This window comes from Schistocerca piceifrons, chromosome 8 (assembly GCF_021461385.2).
Source record: "Schistocerca piceifrons isolate TAMUIC-IGC-003096 chromosome 8, iqSchPice1.1, whole genome shotgun sequence".
In the NCBI taxonomy this organism is placed as follows: Eukaryota; Metazoa; Arthropoda; class Insecta; order Orthoptera; family Acrididae; genus Schistocerca; species Schistocerca piceifrons.
This window is the reverse complement of record NC_060145.1, coordinates 23,891,630-23,912,680: the sequence shown is the minus strand read 5'-3', so window position 1 is coordinate 23,912,680 and position 21,051 is coordinate 23,891,630. Positions and strand designations below refer to the sequence as shown.

The 21,051-nt window shown below is 43.5% G+C and overlaps 1 protein-coding gene across 4 annotated transcripts in view; it reads right to left on the bottom strand.

Moving 5' to 3' along the window:
• The window catches only part of LOC124711327 (PDZ and LIM domain protein Zasp-like), a 296,730-nt gene extending 291,487 nt beyond the window's left edge, over window positions 1-5,243 (bottom strand). For all 4 annotated transcript variants that reach the window (XM_047241348.1, XM_047241347.1, XM_047241349.1 and 1 more), the window contains exon 1: window positions 5,026-5,243. In XM_047241348.1, coding sequence (XP_047097304.1) covers window positions 5,026-5,130 — 105 coding nt within the window. In that variant the 5' untranslated portion in view covers window positions 5,131-5,243. The remainder of the gene's footprint in view (window positions 1-5,025) is intronic.
• Window positions 5,244-21,051: the final 15,808 nt, after the last annotated feature.

Sequence of the window (21,051 nt, the reverse complement as noted above, 5' to 3'; positions counted from 1 at the left end):
AATAATTACCACAAATGTCCATTTTCCTTGTCGAAGCAAATGACGTTGTTGCAGTGTATTTCGAATCCTACAGTTAGCCGAAAGCACGATAATTTTTCGCGAGAGAGATTGAGAGGTATCTCTGTTTACAGAGCGTTTTCCTATCACACCATGAACAGAGACCGGGACATTTTGCTACCGAGAAATGCAATGACTGTGACTAAAGCTATAGCACAAGGCAGCCTTTTTCTGTATCCCAATGTGCGAAATTGTGGATGACTTCAGTCCGTTTCAATGGCGGGACACTTAGCTGCGTGTAGCTGAAGCAACTTTCTACAATCAAAATGACATATCGCGGCACTCAGAAAAACCAACGTTGACTGAGAATCACGTTAAAAGCTTATCAGTCTTTTTTACGTCTGATTTTGGCGTTACGCAAGATATATCGGAAGTACAACGTTGTTTCAGAGGCCACTCTTCAAGAAGTGCGATTTATAACAACGGAATGTATTGAATTCAGTTCCAAGGAGGTAACTGGTCAGACATCATACCACAGGAAAACTTGTGACAAGGGACATTTAATCTCCGGCAGAATCTGTAGCTAAATCTTTCACTTAGCTAAGTCTCGAGAATTGTCCAGTCTCCCGAAAGGTTACAGCGTCACAGAGGCAAATGGGGATCTGTTCATGAAGATTCTTGACTAATCAATTTGCTTACTGAGAAATTTCAGTCGTCTTTCGTGGAAACGGGAAAAGAGTAATGAAAAACTTGTTGTACGAAGCAACTCGCTACACGATAGAGCAAGAACTGGACCGCTCCCGGAAACGGCTGCTGCCTGTCCTGTGTACGAGACCGAAGGAACTCGGGAGCTTGGAGACAGTTGGTTTGTCACAACCCGTGTGTGAAATGAACAGGAAATAATGTGATGTATTTTTCGCTGAGCTCCCTTCCTGTATATAACCGTCAAGGAAAAAAATGTATCTGATGGAAACAGCCACTGTATTTCTGTAAGGTCAGTATTTACTTTAATCACGCGTATTTAATGATAAAGTTGACTGCCATACAGTTTTGAAAGATATCTGTGTCCAATGAACCACGTCGAGTATGTTCGCTCTGGAAGCAATCAAACGCATACCGTCAGTCTTCCGCCTATAGCTTATGCAACATGGCCGACAGTGAAGTGTGTTGTGTGCATACATCGCGGCGCAAAGACGTACGAGCTAAGCTAAAGGCTTCTGAGGCACCCCCAGTGTAGGTACGTGACATGTTCATCAAAACGAAATATGATCAATTCCCGTAGGCAACGAAAACACTGCTTGATTTCGGTGATTAAGCCATTAAGTCGCGATAATTTTACCGTACATACTATACCGTGTGCACAACAACGATCACTGCCTTGTCTCAGTGTAATGGTGTTTTTCACAACAACCTCGTTCTTATTTTCTTTCACTCTCGTCATCATCATTACTTTTCTTCGCCCATGGATTTCGTAGATAGTTGTGATATCGGTAGATTTCCTACTGGTGTTATTGCAACGCGGCGATTGTCTGTCTACTGCTTTCGATATCATACTCTTAACTTTTATTTCACGTTAAGCAACTTGACGGCACTTGCCTGTGACCTTAGCTTCCCTCTACCCTTTACTAATTACTCTTTTATTCATCAACTCAGGCCATGATGTTACTGTTTCCTTGTAACTATAGAGAGAATTAAAGAGTAGTCAAATTGTTTAAGACCAAACCGTGATGCTGTTTGAGCTACATTTAATTTCTTTTTGTTTTCTGCACTTTGCCGTTAACTGCTGTTGTTTCCAATCAGTGCTGCCAAATTTTCGAAAGACTGAATGACTCTGAAGGAAAAGAAGATTAAGGTTCAACATCCCGTCGATAATGGCGCCATCATAGACAGAGCGAAGGACAGAGTTGGGAGAGTGGGTGGGAAAGCGGCCATGGAGTTTTTCACAGATACTACCCTGGCATTCGCCTTGAGAGGTTTACGAAGACACAAATCATGTTGGATATATGGAGATTCAGAACCTTATACCTTTCCAGTACGCGGAAGGAAGGAAGATTAGGATTTAACATCCCATTGTCCTCTTCCCAATAAAAGCCAAGTGTTTTCACCACTCCTTCATTGCGCTTGGTTCCTCTCCCAATGAGTAATTTTATGTTAATGACAACCACGCGATCGATATGTTGGGCTGTTGGTAGCACACTCTTGTATTCTTAACTAACATTGGCTGTCGAAATTGTAATGAATGATTGTGTGTTAATTATCATCTTTTTTCTGAACGTTTTTGTACAGGTATTTTGGAATTTTTTCAGTAGTATACCGCCAGCTGAAAGTAATTAATAACTCTTGTGTAATCCCCATTCACCTCTGATCCTACCTGGCTGTTTTCATGCTTTGTAATCTTGAAACATTTGGATGCTGACACTAACAACAATTGTGACACCGTTATCCTACATATAAAGTCCAATCAGCACCTTGTAACGATGCCATGAATAACGTCGAGTAAAACTGGTGATCAACAAATGTGTTGTGCCAAGAAGAACTACTAAACACAAAAAAAGTGATCAACACAGAGAATCTGATACCGTCTACAGTTATACTGAAAGCCAGCAATTCTTGAATGAATATTCAATGTTTTGTGCTCAAGCACTGGTTGATACGCTGTAGCGTCCACAGGAGTCATGGTCTCAGACACTGCTTTTTCATCTGTGCTCCGCAAACCACCGAAACGTGTATGGCTGAGGGCACAGTGTGTGCCTGTTCGTTTTCCCCTTTTTCTTACTCCTTTTGCGGGTAGTATTCGCAACGAAACATATTCAGCATCCTTCTGTTCTATCCAGAATTTCTCCAGCTTTAGCATTGTGGTCATTACGCATTATATATGTTGGCAGTGCTACAGTGATATATATATATATATATATATATATATATATATATATATATATATATATATATATATATATATGCAGACTGAAGCAACGAATCAAGATCTGTACCAAGGCCAGAATCCGAACCCAGGTCTCCTGTTCACTGGCAGGTGCTTTAACCACTATGCACAGTGTTTTTGCACAACTTCACAGAGTACCCTAGCACGCCTCCCTTTAGAATCCCAATTCCAAAAAAAAAAAAAAAAAAAAAAAAAATGGTTCAAATGGCTCTGAGCACTATGGGGCTTAACATCTGTGGTCATCAGTCCCCTAGAACTTAGAACTACTTAAACCTAACTAACCTAAGGACATCACACACATCCATGTCCGAGGCAGGATTCGAACCTGCGACCGTAGCAGTCGCGCGGTTCCGGACTGAGCGCCTAGAACCGCGAGACCACCGTGGCCGGCTTTCCCAATTCCAATTCACGCCTCAGTCCACTTGGCATTCCCCCTAAACTCGAACAGCGTCGCAGAGGCTCGCAAAATTTATTGGAATAGCGCCTCAGCATTGAACGAAATGGGGACTCCTGCCTGACACCTAGGCAAAGGTTTTGATCAAGTCAAATGGGCCGAGGCGTGAATGGTAAGTTGCATAGAGCAGGGAGGTGTGCTGGGGTAGTCAGTGCAGTTCCGCAAAGCCACTGTGCCAGGGTGGCGTAGTGGATAGCACATCTGCCTAGTGGGCAGAGGCCCGGGTTCGGATTCTGGTGTAGATACAAATTTTCATTCGTCGTTTCAGTTTGCAATTATACATCATGTGTGGGACTTGAAAAGGTCTCTGGAACAGTTTTTTGATGTTTCTTGACTCATTTTGGAAAGTGGACTTCTGGAATTTTGTGATTATACGTCTCTCCAAGTACCACGAGGTCCTTATTAGAAAATCTACGCTGTAGCACAGGCAGAAAGGAAAACACCCAGTGAAGATGGTACAAGGGGCAGACAAATGAAAACGAGACGGATGGAAAAAGTAAGTAAACTGTTATTTGAAAAGTGATTAACATAACTGCTAATACATTTATCCCACTGAGACAAGACGGTCAATGCCTTCATGGAACAATGTTAGCTGTTGCCTACAGAACCATGACTGTAACATAGGCATGCACCTCTTCGTCCAAATGGAATAGGTCGCCACGAATGACTTCCTTCAGGGCTCAAAAAATTTGGAAATCGCATGGGGAGAGTTCGGGACTATTTGGAGAGGACCTCTCAGCAAAACGTCTACAGCGTTGTCTAAACATGTGGGCGGGTCCACATGTTGCTGAGGTTGTTGTTTCGACAACGCTCCAGAAGTTTCATTTTGAAGCCCTTACACATTTCTCCATATAGTCCCGAATCTCTCCCCAAGTGATTTCCATATTTTTGGAGCTTCGGACGAAGAAGTGCACGGCTGCAGTGATGGTTCTGTAGGCAACTGCAAATATTTTTCCACGAAGGCACTGATCATCTTGTCTCACAGTGGGATAAATATAATAACAGTTACAATTGTTTTCCAAGTAAGAAACAGTTTACTTACTTTTTCCATCTGTTTGGTTTTCATTTATCTTCCCCCTTGTACAATTTTCACTGGGTGTTTTTCTCTCTGCCTGTCCTACACCATAGAATTTCTAATAAGGATTTATGGTTCGCGGAGAACAATTAAACACAAAATTCCAGAAGTCCACTTTCCAAAATGAGCTAGAACCGAAAAATATTGGAGGGTAATAAGAGATATAGACAAAGTTTGGTCTCGAATGAAGGCGGAGTTCCAGTAATAATGACTTTACCTTTGTGCAAGGCACCAGAGCTTCAGGAGGCAAAGGCAGTGGACTCAGATAGGAGGCGTTCGAGCAGACTGCCACATCTGATGCACAGCTGTTAGTTAAATTTGAGACTTCAGTTAATTACTGTTCTGTCTTCAATCTTTATTGCGTCGATTATTTTATCTTTTTTCACTGAAGTGAATGTGTCTGCCACTTTGGAGGGACTGGATTAACGCGGTAACGTATTCTGGACACTGTTGGAGTATTGTCACGAAACACTGTTTAGACAACAATCACAAGCACAGAACACAGTGCTCCCACGTCCGGCGCGCGACCTGCCCTCGCGGCACTCTGATACTGCTTACCTTTTGGATGACGAGCGGCATGCCGAAGTCCTTGCCGCCCTGCAGACGGAAGCCCCAGGGCTGGGAGTCGAAGCGGGAGAGCTTGACGTTGATGAGCTGCGCCATGGCTGGAGCGTGCGTGCCTGGCCCGAGTGTTGTAGTGTGCTGCTGCTGTGTGGAAGGGTCGCCGGCTGGATTCAGACTGGCGCGCCACCGCCGCCGCCGCCGCCGTCGCCGCCGCCGCGCCGGCAGCCGGCTGCGCGCGCACGCGTGACGTCACGGCGCGTGCCGGGTGCAACAGGCGGCCCGGGCCCGGCCGGCGTGGGCGCGTTCGCGATCGCGTTAGCGCCGCGCGTCCGCCACCGCGCGTCCGATTTACGAGGCCTCTGCTCGGTCTGTCTACCGGTCCGCAATTGCTACCCCACACCATTCCAACATTCTTCAAAGAATCAAACTCTCGTCTAAACAGCAGTTTCAAACGTCTGATTACTGTACAAATGAGATAATATGTAAAATATTTGCGTGTAAACGTTTTATGATTAAAGGCGCAAAACCATAATTCAGATGGTTTTATTACTTCCAGTTTATTCACTCATATTATTTTAAATTGTGGGCAACCGCAGCCAAATTTCCACATTTTGAATCAAACTATTTGCACTGACTGTAAAATATCCTTATTGAAAGTCACGACCGGTCGTCGCATCAACTGAAGACGCATGCTCAGGTGAACTGTACCAAAATTACAACGAAAAAAGTTTTCCTTGTAAAATTTTTTCTTTATCATTTTTGTACAGATAATTGAGGATGCGTCTTCAATTGAAGTGAAACCGGTCGCGATTTTCAATAAATTTATGTTACAGCCACTGCGGATCGTTTCATTCAAAATACTCATCCAGAGACTATTAAAATATTCGGAAAGAGTAATAACAACTACGTTAGAAATAATTAAATACACTGGATGCTAAATTATTTGGAAATACAACAATTCAGTCACAAACGACAAGTTATGCATCAATAATGCATATAGCAGAACGAAGTATAATGTCGATTATAATGACATCCATGTTCACTTTTTTAATTTGGTAATCGTAGGTCGTTGATGGTAGGTAGAACTATCTTCCATCAAAGATTTTTTAAATTTTGTAAACTTTTATACAACCAAAACTGACAACTATTTATATTATCTGAAAAGCTAGTTTTTTTCCTAAATTAAGTGTCAAACAATGATCATCAGTGGTTTATGTGTGTATTACTTGCAAAATGCGTTACGAATAAAGTTAGTAACAGAGAAGTACAAAATTGAAACTTGATATGCATGGACAGTGGAGCTACCTCCTGCTGGGCACTCCGCACCCATACTATAATCTTCAGTACCTGCTGCTGCCTCTGCACTGTGTCCTGAGCCCAAGTCTAACCCGAATTCCAGCTGGACGTGGCACAGTGCAGTCTAGAGTTCCTTATAAGACACCAAGCAGCCTGTGCTCGATTAAGTCAGACACTGTCTAGGACACCATCTCGGACAGCAACTAGGGCACCATCTAGCACACTGACCGGAAACTGAATGGATACTGATCGGAGACTGACCAGAGACCGACTGGACTCTGACTGAACACAGATGAAGGACACTGAAGTGGACAACAGTTAGGGACTTTCTCATCAACTATGAGAATCATCATCATTCTCCTAGAAGTGGATATTATTTTCTATTTCACATTGGAGCTGAGAATTGTGCATTTGTGTGTTTACAGATAAACGTGTTTTTTTCAGTGTAATCTCTGTACTACCTTTATTACGTGCCGGCTTTGCCACCTCGTATGGTCCAAGACATAAGACTTATGTGATGTTACTTCAGGGGTGGTCACACTTACAAACAACTTGGCAGTAGAGCCCACTTATCAGTAAGACTTTGCATCCTCTCTGACCTGGATGCATGCACTGAAGGAGGTCATAAAGCTGTTGCATCCTCTCTTGAAGCAAACAGCCCGCAATTGTTGTGACTGGTCCTTGATGTTTGGTACACTGGCATTAAGGTGGAGTTGAAATGCTACCTGGTCCCACACATGTTCTGTTGGGGACAGATCAGGGGGTCTTGCTGACCACTAAAGTACCTCAAAATCACACAGATGGTCCATAGAGACATGTTGAAACATGGCACTACGGTAACACATGAGGATGCACATGATGTAGCATTCTGCTGTCAGAGTTTCCTCAATCATTACCACCCACGACCTGAAGCCGTACCTACTGGCTCCCCATACAATGACGTCTGAGTAACACCACTGTGCCTCTCAAAAACATTGGAAGAACGGAACCTCTCCCCAGATCGTTGGCATAGTCGCCAGCGATTATCATCTGGGATGGTGCAGAACGCAATAAATTGCTGAACATAATGAGACGCCATTCATTAGCAGTCCATGCTTTCCGGTCGCTGTACCGTTCTAAAGCCAGTGTTTTGTGTTGTTGAGTTAACGGCAGCCCGTGCGTGGGTGATATTTTCGTAGTCTGGCTTCTGATACTCTTTGAGCAGTTACGCGGAATGACACAATATTGTTCTCGGATGACAGGTACAGATGTGTAGGGGCTGTGTTATGCTGGTGCACAATATGGTGATCCTCCCTTGTGGCGGTCAGACGCGGTGTATCGGAACTTTGACGACGAGTAGCCTATCCTCACGTTGCCATGCAGTTCGACATCGAGCCACTGTCACATCCGAATGCCCCAAAAGCAAGAATATTGCACGGTTCGACCAGCTGACCAAACGGAAACCCACAGCGACGACGCTTTCAGCCTCTGTCACATGATGATAACGCGGTCGTATGGGAGTATGCAGCATCTTCGTGTCCTTCAGAACGGTCACTCAACACCTGTCACTGTTCACGTGCCTTGTAGTATACTTCCAGGCCTGCTACCAACACTAAACAAGAACTACACTAAGGCTCTCTGGTGGGCGTTGTAGCTGTCAGAGGTTATTGCAACTCTAATTATTTACGTATCTACCAATTATGTGTACCTGCAGTAACGTCCGACCATGTTTCCTGGTTGCTTCACTTTTTTTTATCAGGTATTGTATTTCCCAAAGGCCAGCCATAAAAAATAAAATAAGATTTATGTGACTGTTCATTGCCACCATTATCTGTCATTTGACTTCCATGGCTGGATGGAGGCCTCCTCCAATTTTTGCCGTGCATTAAGGTCTTTAGCTACACGCATCAATGTTACTCCTACATCTTTTCTGATTTCATCTGCCCACCTTCTATTAGATAATCGTCTCCATCTTTTCTTATCTTTTGGAATCCCGGAAAGAACTTCAGTGGACCATCTATCACCCTTTACTTGGCTGTGTGTACTGCCCATCTCCATTTCATTTTCTTTACAGTAATAAAATCTGTTTGGTTGTTGTCCAGCCTCTTGCCGTAATTCCCAAGATGAATCTTTAACTACAACTTATAGAACCCGTCTCTATAGAATATTTGACTTTGCTGATGGTGCCACAACCTGATCTCTTCTTGCACCGCTTCATCAGCATCAAAGTGAAGTCCTCGAAGGTGTTCTTTAAGTTTTGGAAAGAGATGAAACTCGGGTGGCGCCAAGCCGGGATAATTTATGGCAATGGACCCTAGGCGTCGGATTGTTGCAAATGTCGCAGTGCTCGTGAGTGGTCTGGCATTGTTATGCTGAAAATGGCGGTGTCCCATGTGTGGACGAATCCAAAACTCGATTACAGGACGCTGTTTCTCAGGCACCATCATAGTTACGTTATACATCACCATGTTACAAGATATTATTCGGAGCCCTCTAGCGGGAGAGAGCGGCAATATGAAGACATGAAGAATAAAGATGCAGAATGTTAATAAAAGTTGTTTTATTTAAAAACCTTTAAGAGTTTTCACATAAAAAATTAGAGGCTTTACTTTTCAGCAAGCTCTCATATAAGGTCCCTGGTCAGCCATACAAACCAGTATCTGATTTCAGAATCTGTGTAATCCTGCCGGAATCTTCCTATGTCTCCAGGTCTTTACCGAGTATATCGTCACCTCTTGTGATTTTTGAACGGTGTATTCGCTGTTACTAACTAAATAATTTATTGTAGAACTCAGTTGGCCCTTCTCCACTCTCATTCTTAATACCGAGCGAATATTCGCTCGTAGCCCTGTCTTTTGTTCCTTCTCCTACTACAGCGCCCCAATCACCCATGGTTATTAGATTATCATCTCCCTGTAAATGCCTAATTATCCGTTCACTATCGCTACATACTTTATGTCTATCGCGTCTTCTTCTGCTTCTGCCGTCAGCATGAAATGCTGTTGTTGGCAATGGTTTATTGTCGATTCTGTTGAGAATAATCTTATCACTGAACTCTCTACCCTACCTTTCTGTTGATGATGAGTCAAACTCCCGTTACACAATATTCTGGCGCTGTTGTTACTACCAAATACTTGTCTGACCAAAAATCGTGCCTGCTTTGCATTTCACGTCACTGACGCTAACTGTATCTAGACTGAGACTTTGCCCTTCCCTTTCCAAATTTTCTGGCGTCCCTGCCATGTTGGAAGTTCTGACATTGCACGCTCGGCCTTTTTCTTATGTTCACCTCCCTCTTGGCACTCCTCTCCCCAGTACCCATATGGGGGACTAATCCGGAATCTTTTGCCAGTGGAGAGATTATCATGACACTTTTAAATTACCTATGGATACACAGAATGTGTCTTTAATGCAGTGGTTTCCTTTGCCTTATACAACTTCTCTCCGTTGATCTTTGGTAATACTGCCGCTTTTTAGCTGAAATTTCCCACGCTTTTTAGCGACAGGCTGCCACTTCAAACCATCCGCTTGTCCGCCCTCTTTGGCAAGGCCATTGGCAGAACAACGGTGACAGCTAGTGCCGGAAGTCTTCAGCCGCCATTACTGATGATTTTTATTAAAAGTGTAAGCAGAGTCTGGGATCGAACTCGGGACCCAGAACGTTTCAATTACTAATAGATGCTATCCCTAGAGCACCGTGACGGTGGATTGTAGAATGCTGTAAGAAAAGATACTGTACGTCTACAGGCTAACAAGCGCCCGAATATGCGCGATTTGTTGCGAAACAAGATAAAGTGGCTTGGTATTATCGCCTGTAAAATCCCCAAGTCACCTACTTGGAGAGGTTTCCTTCCTCGCGCACAGTGACCTCTTTCCTTCGAGAACTGTAAATGTACCTCAACAGCGCGGGTGGCTTGAGTCGAATGTGTATAGAATTTAGTGTCAGGTTTATGTTCTTGATGACAACGAGAGAGAGAGAGAGAGAAAGCATATGGAGATACCTGGTGGTGACACATAGTCTAATCCTCTCGAAAAAATAGCAAGGCGGCTCCCCAGAGCAGCGCGCTCATCCGAAATACGGATGACCGCATTCCTTGAGGCCAACAGTTACTTGAAAATCGGAGACCGCGGTACTGGTGTGGTGCTAGTCTAACCTGTGCAAGCCGCTTCATCTCTACATAACTACCGCAACATACATCCGTTTCAACCTGCTTACTGTATTCAAACCTTGGTGTCCCTCTTCAGTCTTTACTATCCCTCACACCTCCTTCCAATACTGAACTGATAGCGCCTTCATGACTTAGGATGTGTACTATCAAACAATCCCTTTTTTTACTCAAGTTGTCTCATAAATTTCTTTTTTTCCAATATGATTCAGCATCTCCACATTTGCTTTTCGATCTACCCGTCTACAATTCAGCATTCTTTTATAGCACCACACTTCAAAAGCATCTATTTCCTTCTTGTCTGAACTAAAAATCGTCCGCGGTTCACTCCCATACCCGCATAACTCCAGACAAATACCTTCAGATAATAATTCCTAACAGTTAAATTAATGTTAGGTGTTAACAAATTCTTTTTTTCCCAGAAACGCTTTTCTTTGGTATTGCCAGTCTACATTCTATATCCTCTCTACTCCGCCCATCATCAACTGTTTTGCTGCCCAAATAGTAAGACTCTTGCAACGTTTAGTGCCTTATTTCCCGATCTAATTACCTCAGTGACGCTTGATTTAATTCAGCTACATTCCATTACCTTTGTTTTGCTTGTGTTGATTTCATTTTATAATCACTTTTCAAGACACTATCTATTCCCTTCAACTGTTCTTCCAAGCGCTTTGCCGTCTGTGTAAGAACTGCAATGTCATTGACAAATCTCATAGTTTTTGTTTCTTCTCCCTGATTTTTAATTCCCTTCCCAAATTTCTCTTTGGTTTCCTTCACAGCTTACTCAATGTACAGATGGAATAACATCAAGTGTAGGCTACAACTCTCTCTCACTCCACTCTCCATTAAATTCCCTTCGATTCTTGAAGTTGCAGTATATGCAGTATGGCTTCTGGTCAAGTCATAAATAACTTTTCGCTCCCTGTTCTTTATCTCTACTGTCATCAAAATTTTATGGAGTGTAATCCAGTCAACTCTTTCAAAAGCTTTCTCTAAATCTACATGCGCCTGGTTTGCCTTTCCTCACGTCATCTTGTAGGATGAATCGTACAGTCGGTACCGCCTCTTGTTTTCCTACATTTGTCTGGAACCCAAACTTATGTTCTCCAGTTCTCCAGTCTACGAGTTTGTCTGTTATTCTGTAAATAATTCGTGTCAATATTTTGCAACCATGACTTAGTAAACTGATGGTTCGATAGTATTCACAACTATCAGCATCTGCTAAATAAAGTTATGGCAATTAATGTGAGGGTCGACTGTAGTATTTTAGACACCAAGTGTACTGTAACCTGCCAATTACATTGTTACTGTAAATAGAGCGAGACACATGTCATTTGTATTATTATAGAACAACAACACATACAATGTAGACGTGGAAATTACACCGTGACACTTAATTTGCGAGCTAATTGTGTCTTGCACCAAAGTGCGTGCAAAGGTCGAACTGCAGTCGTTTTTGGAGGCCAATTTGGGGGTATAGAGAATAATATGACTAGATCTAGGGGGTTCATACTGATTGGTTGTTTCCTTTTTAATGGTTGGTAAAACGCTGGGCTTTGACTAGGAGAGAAAACTGTGTGTGGCTGTGTGTGTGTGTGTGTGTGTGTGTGTGTGTGTGTGTGTGTGTGTGTGTGTGTGTGTGCGGGCGCGCGCATGTATCAAGTTTCAACTCCCCTCGCACCCTTCACCCCTAGCCAGCCAAACTGCCCCTGCACTTAGGCAACAGGGCGATGTAATGTTGAAAGTGCGTATACCCTGGGCCAGAAGCCGTTAAGATACGCTTGCCGGCGATGACTTTGCTTCGATCTCTGTATCCGAAATAGCCGACGCATAGAGCTTACAAGAAACACACACGTGTTTAGATCTTCCAGTCGCGGCTCAGTATTTTGCCAGCCATTAAAAACAGGTAAGTCAGTCAGTATGTACCCACTTGAGCGGGCCACCTTGTTTTCTGCTGGTATGCACCAGTGGTTCTGCCTTCATTAAGTCCGTCCAGCAGATCATACAAGAAAATGAAAACGAGCTGCACTGTTTTCAACTGTAAGTAATGTTCTTTTTTTTCTGAACTGTTAGGTTTGTACATAAGCTCACACCGTTTTTCCATAAGCTCAATAAACACAACAAAAATATATAACAAAGTTTACTCATCAATAACGTAGTCTCCCTTACTATTTACAGCAGTATGGTAACTTTTCCATTCATGGTTTCGAGGCGAAGAACTCGTCGAGCTATGTTCGGAGCGCATTTTCATCCGGAAGGAAGTTCTTTGAAATTTGTTCAATAGAGGTTGAAGAAGGTGAAAATCTGAGGGAGCAAGATCAGGAGAAAAGGTGCATACGGAATGACTTCCCAGCCCAACTCTTGTATAGTGTTTTTTGTCAAGTAGCATTATTTCTCTCGGTATTCCTGGATTTGTTCTTCTACTGCGTCTGCAAGATGTCTCAGTTGTTGGCAATAAATGCCAGCAGTGATGGTTACACCTCGGGGAGGCAGTTCGTAGTACTGTGCACCCCACCCACCGTCGCTGTTCTGCCAGGTGCATAACACCTCATTATCTCCAGATGAGAAAGTAACTGTATGTAATCTTAAATAACAACAGTGAACCACAAATAAAAAATGAAAATCGATAAATAAACCCATAACAATCAGAATTCCAACTTGCAAAACAACAACGCTACGAACTTATGCAACAAACCAATAAAATAACCTGGTATGGTCGAGAATCGATAGAATCTCAGTAATTTTTGCGTTCTGTGTTAGTCTATATGACACAGAATACAGCATATGTTTGGCTCCGACAAAATTCCCTTTGTATTTTACGCGCTGCAGAATAACCTTTGTAGTGATCAGAGAATTTCGATGTAAATTCTAGAACCACTCTGTCTTCTACCGTCTCGAACACACGATGTTCTGGATATGAGTGTGGGACGGTAGAATCCTACCTACTGCTCGTCACACGTTTGTGTGTGCAAGTTTAAAATCAGTCGCGGGAAGAAAGTAGACGCGGCGGACGAACGGTATCGACAAGTACTTGTCGGGCAATCCATAGATGTTTTAGTGAGTGTGTAAGGAAGAACCGTGGAGTTTATATGCAGCTCTGTGCTTATTGTGCCATTGACTATTGTTATTAAAACAAGGACAGTTGGAAAGGAACTCCTGAAGTAACCTTTCTACAGGCAAGACATTTTCTGATTCATGCTAAGCGAAGTTATGGTATCCAAGCCAACTTTCTTTTAACTGTAACTCACTTTGTTTCTGACGTTCGGCTGTACGAGTGACTTACAGGAAGTTACATATTTATGTGGAAAGTGAGAGTTTTATTGTGTATGGAGGTTAAATACATCGTTAACTGACGAAGAGTAAGGTTTGTATGTCTACTTATTTCATAAGTAGAAAGAGTCTAAAAATTCCTGTAGCTAGCGTTATTCGACGGAGAAGAAGTCAAGAGGGTGTGGGCGTGTGGGTGTTATTCTGTCATTCTGCGCAACGGATTAATCTGAGATGTACCCTTTACCGTGTAGCTCCTGCAAGATGCAATTTACACCCCCACACTACTATGGAAGTCAGACAGACGCTCCTAACGTTGTAAAGAGAAATGCCTGAAAAACTTGCAGCAATAAATATCTTCTGGAGTGGTCCGTTGTAAGGAAATGACACAAAAATTGGCAAAATTTCTTACGTATCTAGTGGGATACTTGGGTACTGGAGTAGTGCTAGTTAGTGTAAGAAAAACATGAAACTCCCGAAAATTTTATTTTATTTTGCAAAAATTCTGAGAAATCACAATGCCACTTTTTGTTATGAACTAACAAGTTATTTCCGGGTTATTTTCTGAATGTGAAGCTACCTCTCAAGGACAGGATTCGCTAATGAAATTTCTATACAAAGTTTAAGATTGTTATTGACTTGGCAGAATGGCTGAGAGCCGCGTGTACTCAACTTGAATAATTATCCGTTAGAATGTTGCTAGGTACGGTCGAGGCTGTCGCATGTGAAATGCAGTGAAGTGTACTGTTGTGGAGGAAATATGGGGCTCGCAAGAGCTGTAGCGCACAATACCGTAAGCTGTGATGACTGCTGTCTGCGCCGTTCGCTACTGACAAATAAGGTAACTCTCGTTCTATCAGGATTGACCTTCGCCAATCAAACTCTCCCTACGCCTTGATGAAGTCAAGGATTCCTATTCGCCCCTGGTCTAACTATTGGCATGGTACACCGGTCAGATAGCCAGTCCACCGTAGTGCCACTCAAAAATTCGCTCTCAGGCGTTTAACTATAACTCTGTCCGTTCACACCGCACAGTAAGTGTGGCGGCCATCACAGTGAATAACGCTTAATCGCAAGGACTCAATACAGGGTCGCACTCTGATTCGCTCTCAACAGAGTTGCTCTCCCAGTGAAGTACTGAGGAGAGACTTGTTCCTCGCTCTTTGAGTACACGTACGAGCGCACACGCTCTCGTTACATATTCTCGCTCCAAGAGCGACAACAGAACGGCTCCTCTCCATGCCAGACGTGAGTTATATGATGGTACCCTACTTAACGCAATTTTCTTTATAAACGACAAAATACAGGATAAATTCAGAAAATCTGTATTAGGTATTAGACGAATCTTCGACTGGTATTTTTGTGCATTTAAGCACTTACATATCAACTATGAGAATTACTTGGAGGGGGGGGGGGGAGACACACTACATAATTCGTATCAGAATCTTTTGCCCTGTGAAGAATAATCGTGTCTAAAAAAGAATGCAGAATGTTATAAGAAAGATAAAAGAACGAATGTCCAAGATTGTATGATTAGCGTGCCTTTGCTAAAGGATCATAGACCACATTCTGATCTCGAACATGGCATTCTTTGAGGAAAACAGTTCTCTCACAGAATCACCATGGTTTAACAAGTATCACTCATATGAAACATAGTTCATTTCTTTGATTGACGATATCTTGAAAATATTAAATACAGTAGTAAGATATTGTCGGCTTTTTGCGGTGTACCACATTCTCCGGTAACTGAGGTACGTCCATGCGACCTATTGTGTGCTAGGCTTGCGGTCTCTTATAGAGAGTAATTTTTCCCTTGCCCTGTACACGAATCGAATAGGGAGGGGAATCGTTTGGCTTGTGTGCAGGGCTTGTGCAACGCGCTGGCTACTGCTGTCATGATAGCCACCAATCACGTGCAACACATTTTCATCCAGATCTGGTGTTTCGCCATATCCCATCCATTATAATATGGAAGAATCCGGCTCCTGGTAGGCAAGCATGGACACACGCATGAAAGTTTTTTAGAACATTAAAAATCAGTTAAATGTTTTCTGAAATGATTTGTTTAAAAGTAAGAAATAAAACAGATTGGACGGACATTAGACGAGGTTTTGAATGATGCTTGAAATCATATACAGCAAAGGAGACTGCACAATCTACATAATGTACCAGACAAAAATCCACTATTCTAAGATTCTACGTTGGACATTAAACTTTTAAATTATCAATCAGCACGTCGTTTACTGCACATGATTTCGAACATCATTCAGACCCCGTCAATCGTTTCTCTAATCTGTTTTATTTCTTTCTTTTAGGCATGCCATACCTCAAAAAAGTTACCAATTCTCTTAAAAATTATTTCAATGTTTTTTACTGTTAAATATCACAGCAGTGTAGCTCTTTACTCGGAAAATAGCTAGGTCTTGAAGACATGAACTTTTTGATACATTATTTATATAATTAGCAGCAGCTATTTGTGAAGTATTTAGTTTTTCCCTAGAATCACTAATTAAATTCCTCTTAATTACCCCAATTACTTTCAAGCAATTAATTAACTTTTTAATATTAGACCTCACAGTGGTCAACTGATACCCCATTTGTCCATTCCCCACTCTTGGTCTGGCTATGAAAAATCGGAGAAAAATCCATTGTGTAGTTTCTAGGGAACCTTATTTTCCCTCCGCTCAAACATTTGGCCAAAGAGTACTCTGATGTGCTCTCCATCGCTGCGGGACCAGCTCAGCAAGCGTCTTAGCGCCGCTCTCCCATTGTACATCCATACTCGAGATGCACCCCGGACAAGCCTTCATCAATAAAACTTATCCATACTACCATGTACTACTGTTAACGTACAACTAGCACTAGCGGAAAAACAAATGCGAGTCAGGTTCGAGCCTTATCTTATGCAAGCTGAGGGCGAAGAGTAATGTGAGGGTTACTAGGGTCAACAGCAAGTAGCGCAAGCGAATGAAACAAAAAGACGGCGCATGCAGTTAACATTTGCACTGTTGTTCTTGTACAGATACAAAGATAAACGGCGTAAGAAATCAAACCGAATATAATGGCTCTGTAACGAGCCACTGGACATCACTGGTACCTTACACGAAAATAGTAAAAAAAAAAAATCACTAAACAGCCTCCGAAGTTTAGGGGGTGGAGTTCGGGTTCATCTTGTATGTCGCAGCCCGGCAAGAACATAGACACATCTAAAAATGCGATGCTTGAGAAAATTCGACTTAAAGAACTAATTGTATAATATGAAAAGTTTACCATAAAAATATCTTCGGCTGGGATCAATTAGTTAATCAGTGTTATTTGTTTCGAAGAGTTGATCTTGCTGTTGTTGCTGTAGAAAATAAGAATGAACGGAAGCCCCAGTGTTACAAACACTGGGAAAGTGGGTAGTAATACCCACATTATTTCGTGCCCACTTAATTTTGAGATTCTATCTTGTTTATTTCAAGGCACGACTGTGCAAAGTTGGCACAGTGTCTGCCTTTTACAATCGATTACGTGTTTACTAAACTGATCGGCACACTTGCTGCGTCGATATTTCAAGCGAAACTGGGCGTACAGCAGGGGTTCCACATGTGGATTATATATGTTTTGCTACAATGACGCGAATGTTAAAAACAGGAAATTCAAGAGTTACAAACAATTTTGACAGATAGCAATACATTAAACAACGTTCAATAAATCGTAAAATAAAATGACATTGCGTAATATATGAACTTCGCTACAAATCAGACTTATTCACAATGAAAATAGACACGTAAATATAACAAATACATATTACATTTTAGTCGATTATTCGTAAAATATGAATATAAATTCTTCTTAGCATGTTTCCTTGCTTTAATAAAAATGTAGTAAAACAATCTTTTCAAAACAGAGTCTGGCAAACAGCGAATGCTTTGTAGTTACATAGTTAGCCTCACAGTTTAAGTAATTCTGTTCTTTTTTTTTTTAATTATATTTTTTAAACTATGTATCATCGATAATGATTATAAACGAATTCTACTGATTTTAATTTCTTTCAAGTCACTTCTGTTCTAAATCTATTATCAACAATGGTGGTAACAGAAGTTTAGCAATATTAAGGGAATAGAATATTTTTAAACATTCCTACCAATTACAGTGTCTACTTGAGAAAAAAGGAATATACTGTGTAGGTTCATTTTATGACCACACTTCCCAAAGAATAGTATCACTGATACTGTCCATATTTGACTATGCTTAGCATCGTTATTGACACGCTGTCAGTTTTTCAATTCATTAATATGGGTGAGAAACTGCCGGTAACTAAGTTTAAAGGAAAGATAAGAGCCTAACTGTTACGCTTCAAATAGTACTAGGTTGTTATAACTACACTCCTGGAAATTGAAATAAGAACACCGCGAATTCATTGTCCCAGGAAGGGGAAACTTTATTGACACATTCCTGGGGTCAGATACATCACATGATCACACTGACAGAACCACAGCCACATAGACACAGGCAACAGAGCATGCACAATGTCGGCACTAGTACAGTGTATATCCACCTTTCGCAGCAATGCAGGCTGCTATTCTCCCATGGAGACGATCGTAGAGATGCTGGATGTAGTCCTGTGGAACGGCTTGCCATGCCATTTCCACCTGGCGCCTCAGTTGGACCAGCGTTCGCGCTGGACGTGCAGACCGCGTGAGACGACGCTTCATCCAGTCCCAAACATGCTCAATGGGGGACAGATCCGGAGATCTTGCTGGCCAGGGTAGTTGACTTACACCTTCTAGAGCACGTTGGGTGGCACGGGATACATGCGGACGTGCATTGTCCTGTTGGAACAGCAAGTTCCCTTGCCGGTCTAGGAATGGTAGAACGATGGGTTCGATGACGGTTTGGATGTACCGTGCACTATTCAGTGTCCCCTCGACGATCACCAGTGGTGTACGGCCAGTGTAGGAGATCGCTCCCCACACCATGATGCCGGGTGTTGGCCCTGTGTGCCTCGGTCGTATGCAGTCCTGATTGTGGCGCTCACCTGCACGGCGCCAAACACGCATACGACCATCATTGGCACCAAGGCAGAAGCGACTCTCATCGCTGAAGACGACACGTCTCCATTCGTCCCTCCATTCACGCCTGTCGCGACACCACTGGAGGCGGGCTGCACGATGTTGGGGCGTGAGCGGAAGACGGCCTAACGGTGTGCGGGACCGTAGCCCAGCTTCATGGAGACGGTTGCGAATGGTCCTCGCCGATACCCCAGGAGCAACAGTGTCCCTAACTTGCTGGGAAGTGGCGGTGCGGTCCCCTACGGCACTGCGTAGGATCCTAGGGTCTTGGCGTGCATCCGTGCGTCGCTGCGGTCCGGTCCCAGGTCGACGGGCACGTGCACCTTTCGCCGACCACTGGCGACAACATCGATGTACTGTGGAGACCTCACGCCCCACGTGTTGAGCAATTCGGGGGTACGTCCACCCGGCCTCCCGCATGCCCACTATACGCCCTCGCTCAAAGTCCGTCAACTGCACATACGGTTCACGTCCACGCTGTCGCGGCATGCTACCAGTGTTAAAGACTGCGATGGAGCTCCGTATGCCACGGCAAACTGGCTGACACTGACGGTGGCGGTGCACAAATGCTGCGCAGCTAGCGCCATTCGACGGCCAACACCGCGGTTCCTGGTGTGTCCGCTGTGCCGTGCGTGTGATCATTGCTTGTACAGCCCTCTCGCAGTGTCCAGAGCAAGTATGGTGGGTCTGACACACCGGTGTCAATGTGTTCTTTTTTCCATTTCCAGGAGTGTAAAAAGCTGTTACTCACAGAGGTACAGGATAGGCTGTAATTATTGTACGGCAGCTAAACTTCGTAGATATTCTAATACCCTAATGCGGAACCGATTTAAGCTGAAAAAAATCTAATTTTGGCCACTTGGTGCAAATATGGCACTGCATATACAAGTAAGACGAATAGAAATGTTTACATATGCAAAGGTTTAAGAACGCGACGTGGACATAAAAGGTCAAACAAGAGCGAAAGGCTTAATGTTGATTTTATTATTAACCTCTGCTACACAATTTGTTCAATATGCATACCGGAGACGTCGATGAGATGCTGCAGAGCGCGAGATTTGCATCTGGTGGCCAAAATTGGAAGTAATGTTTTCCAGAATAAATCGGTTTCGCTTTAACGCATTAGTATACCTACCAAGTTTCGCTGCCATACGATAATTACAGCCCAGGCTGGACCTCCGTGAGTAGCTTCACTATAAAACCATCCGCTATAAGCTTCCTTTAAATTTCAAGAAAGTGTTGTTGGCAATGAATTCCATTTTTGTTTTGTGCGCGTCGGGGCACTTCACAAGTAAAAAAATGTTTCAAATGGCTCTGAGCGCTATGGGACTTAACTTCTGTGGTCATCAGTCCCCTAGAACTTAGAACTACTTAAACCTAACTAACCTAAGGTTGGTTGGTTGGTTTGGGGAAGGAGACCAGACAGCGTGGTCATCGGTCTCATCGGATTAGGGAAGGATGGGGAAGGAAGTCGGCCGTGCCCTTTCAGAGGAACCATCCCGGCATTTGCCTGGAGTGATTTAGGGAAATCACGGAAAACCTAAATAAGGATGGCCGGACGCGGGATTGAACCGTCGTCCTTCCGAATGCGAGTCCAGTGTCTAACCACTGCCCCACCTCGCTCGGTAACCTAAGGACATCACACACATTCATGCCCTAGGCAGAATTCGATCCTGCGACCGTAGCAGCAGCGCGGTTCCAGACTGTAGCGCCTAGAAACGCTCGGCCACTCCGGCCGGCCATCACAAGTAAATTTCAGACATAAACTAAATATTGCCGTTTTTCGACTTCTGTCTCTTTTCTTGCTGGAGTGCGATATGAAGTTGCATCTGAGACGTGGAGTCTCTGAGACTATCGTGACAGCTAGATTCTACCCGGGCAGTGCTGCCTATGGTACAGGGATGTGCAGCGCACGGGGCCACGTCAGATGACGTATCTGTAGCCGGCGGCTGCTGTGTACACACGGGGGCGGGCGTGTTTATTGAGTTGACGGAAGCAGGCACGTCTCCAGTCTACGTCCGGGTGATGCGTCAGCGGGAGAATATCGGCCCCACCGTCATCGTAGGCGCCGTAATGCGGCATCTCAGCCCACCGTGCGTCACGCAGCACACGCACTACCCTTCACCCTACGGCCGGCCACACGCGTCACGCTTTCACTAGTGTCGCTAACTGACGCGTACAGTACTCGACGGTTAACCTACAAATACGTACTGCATTTACAGTATAGCGCAACGACATTTCTAGTTGTTATTTTC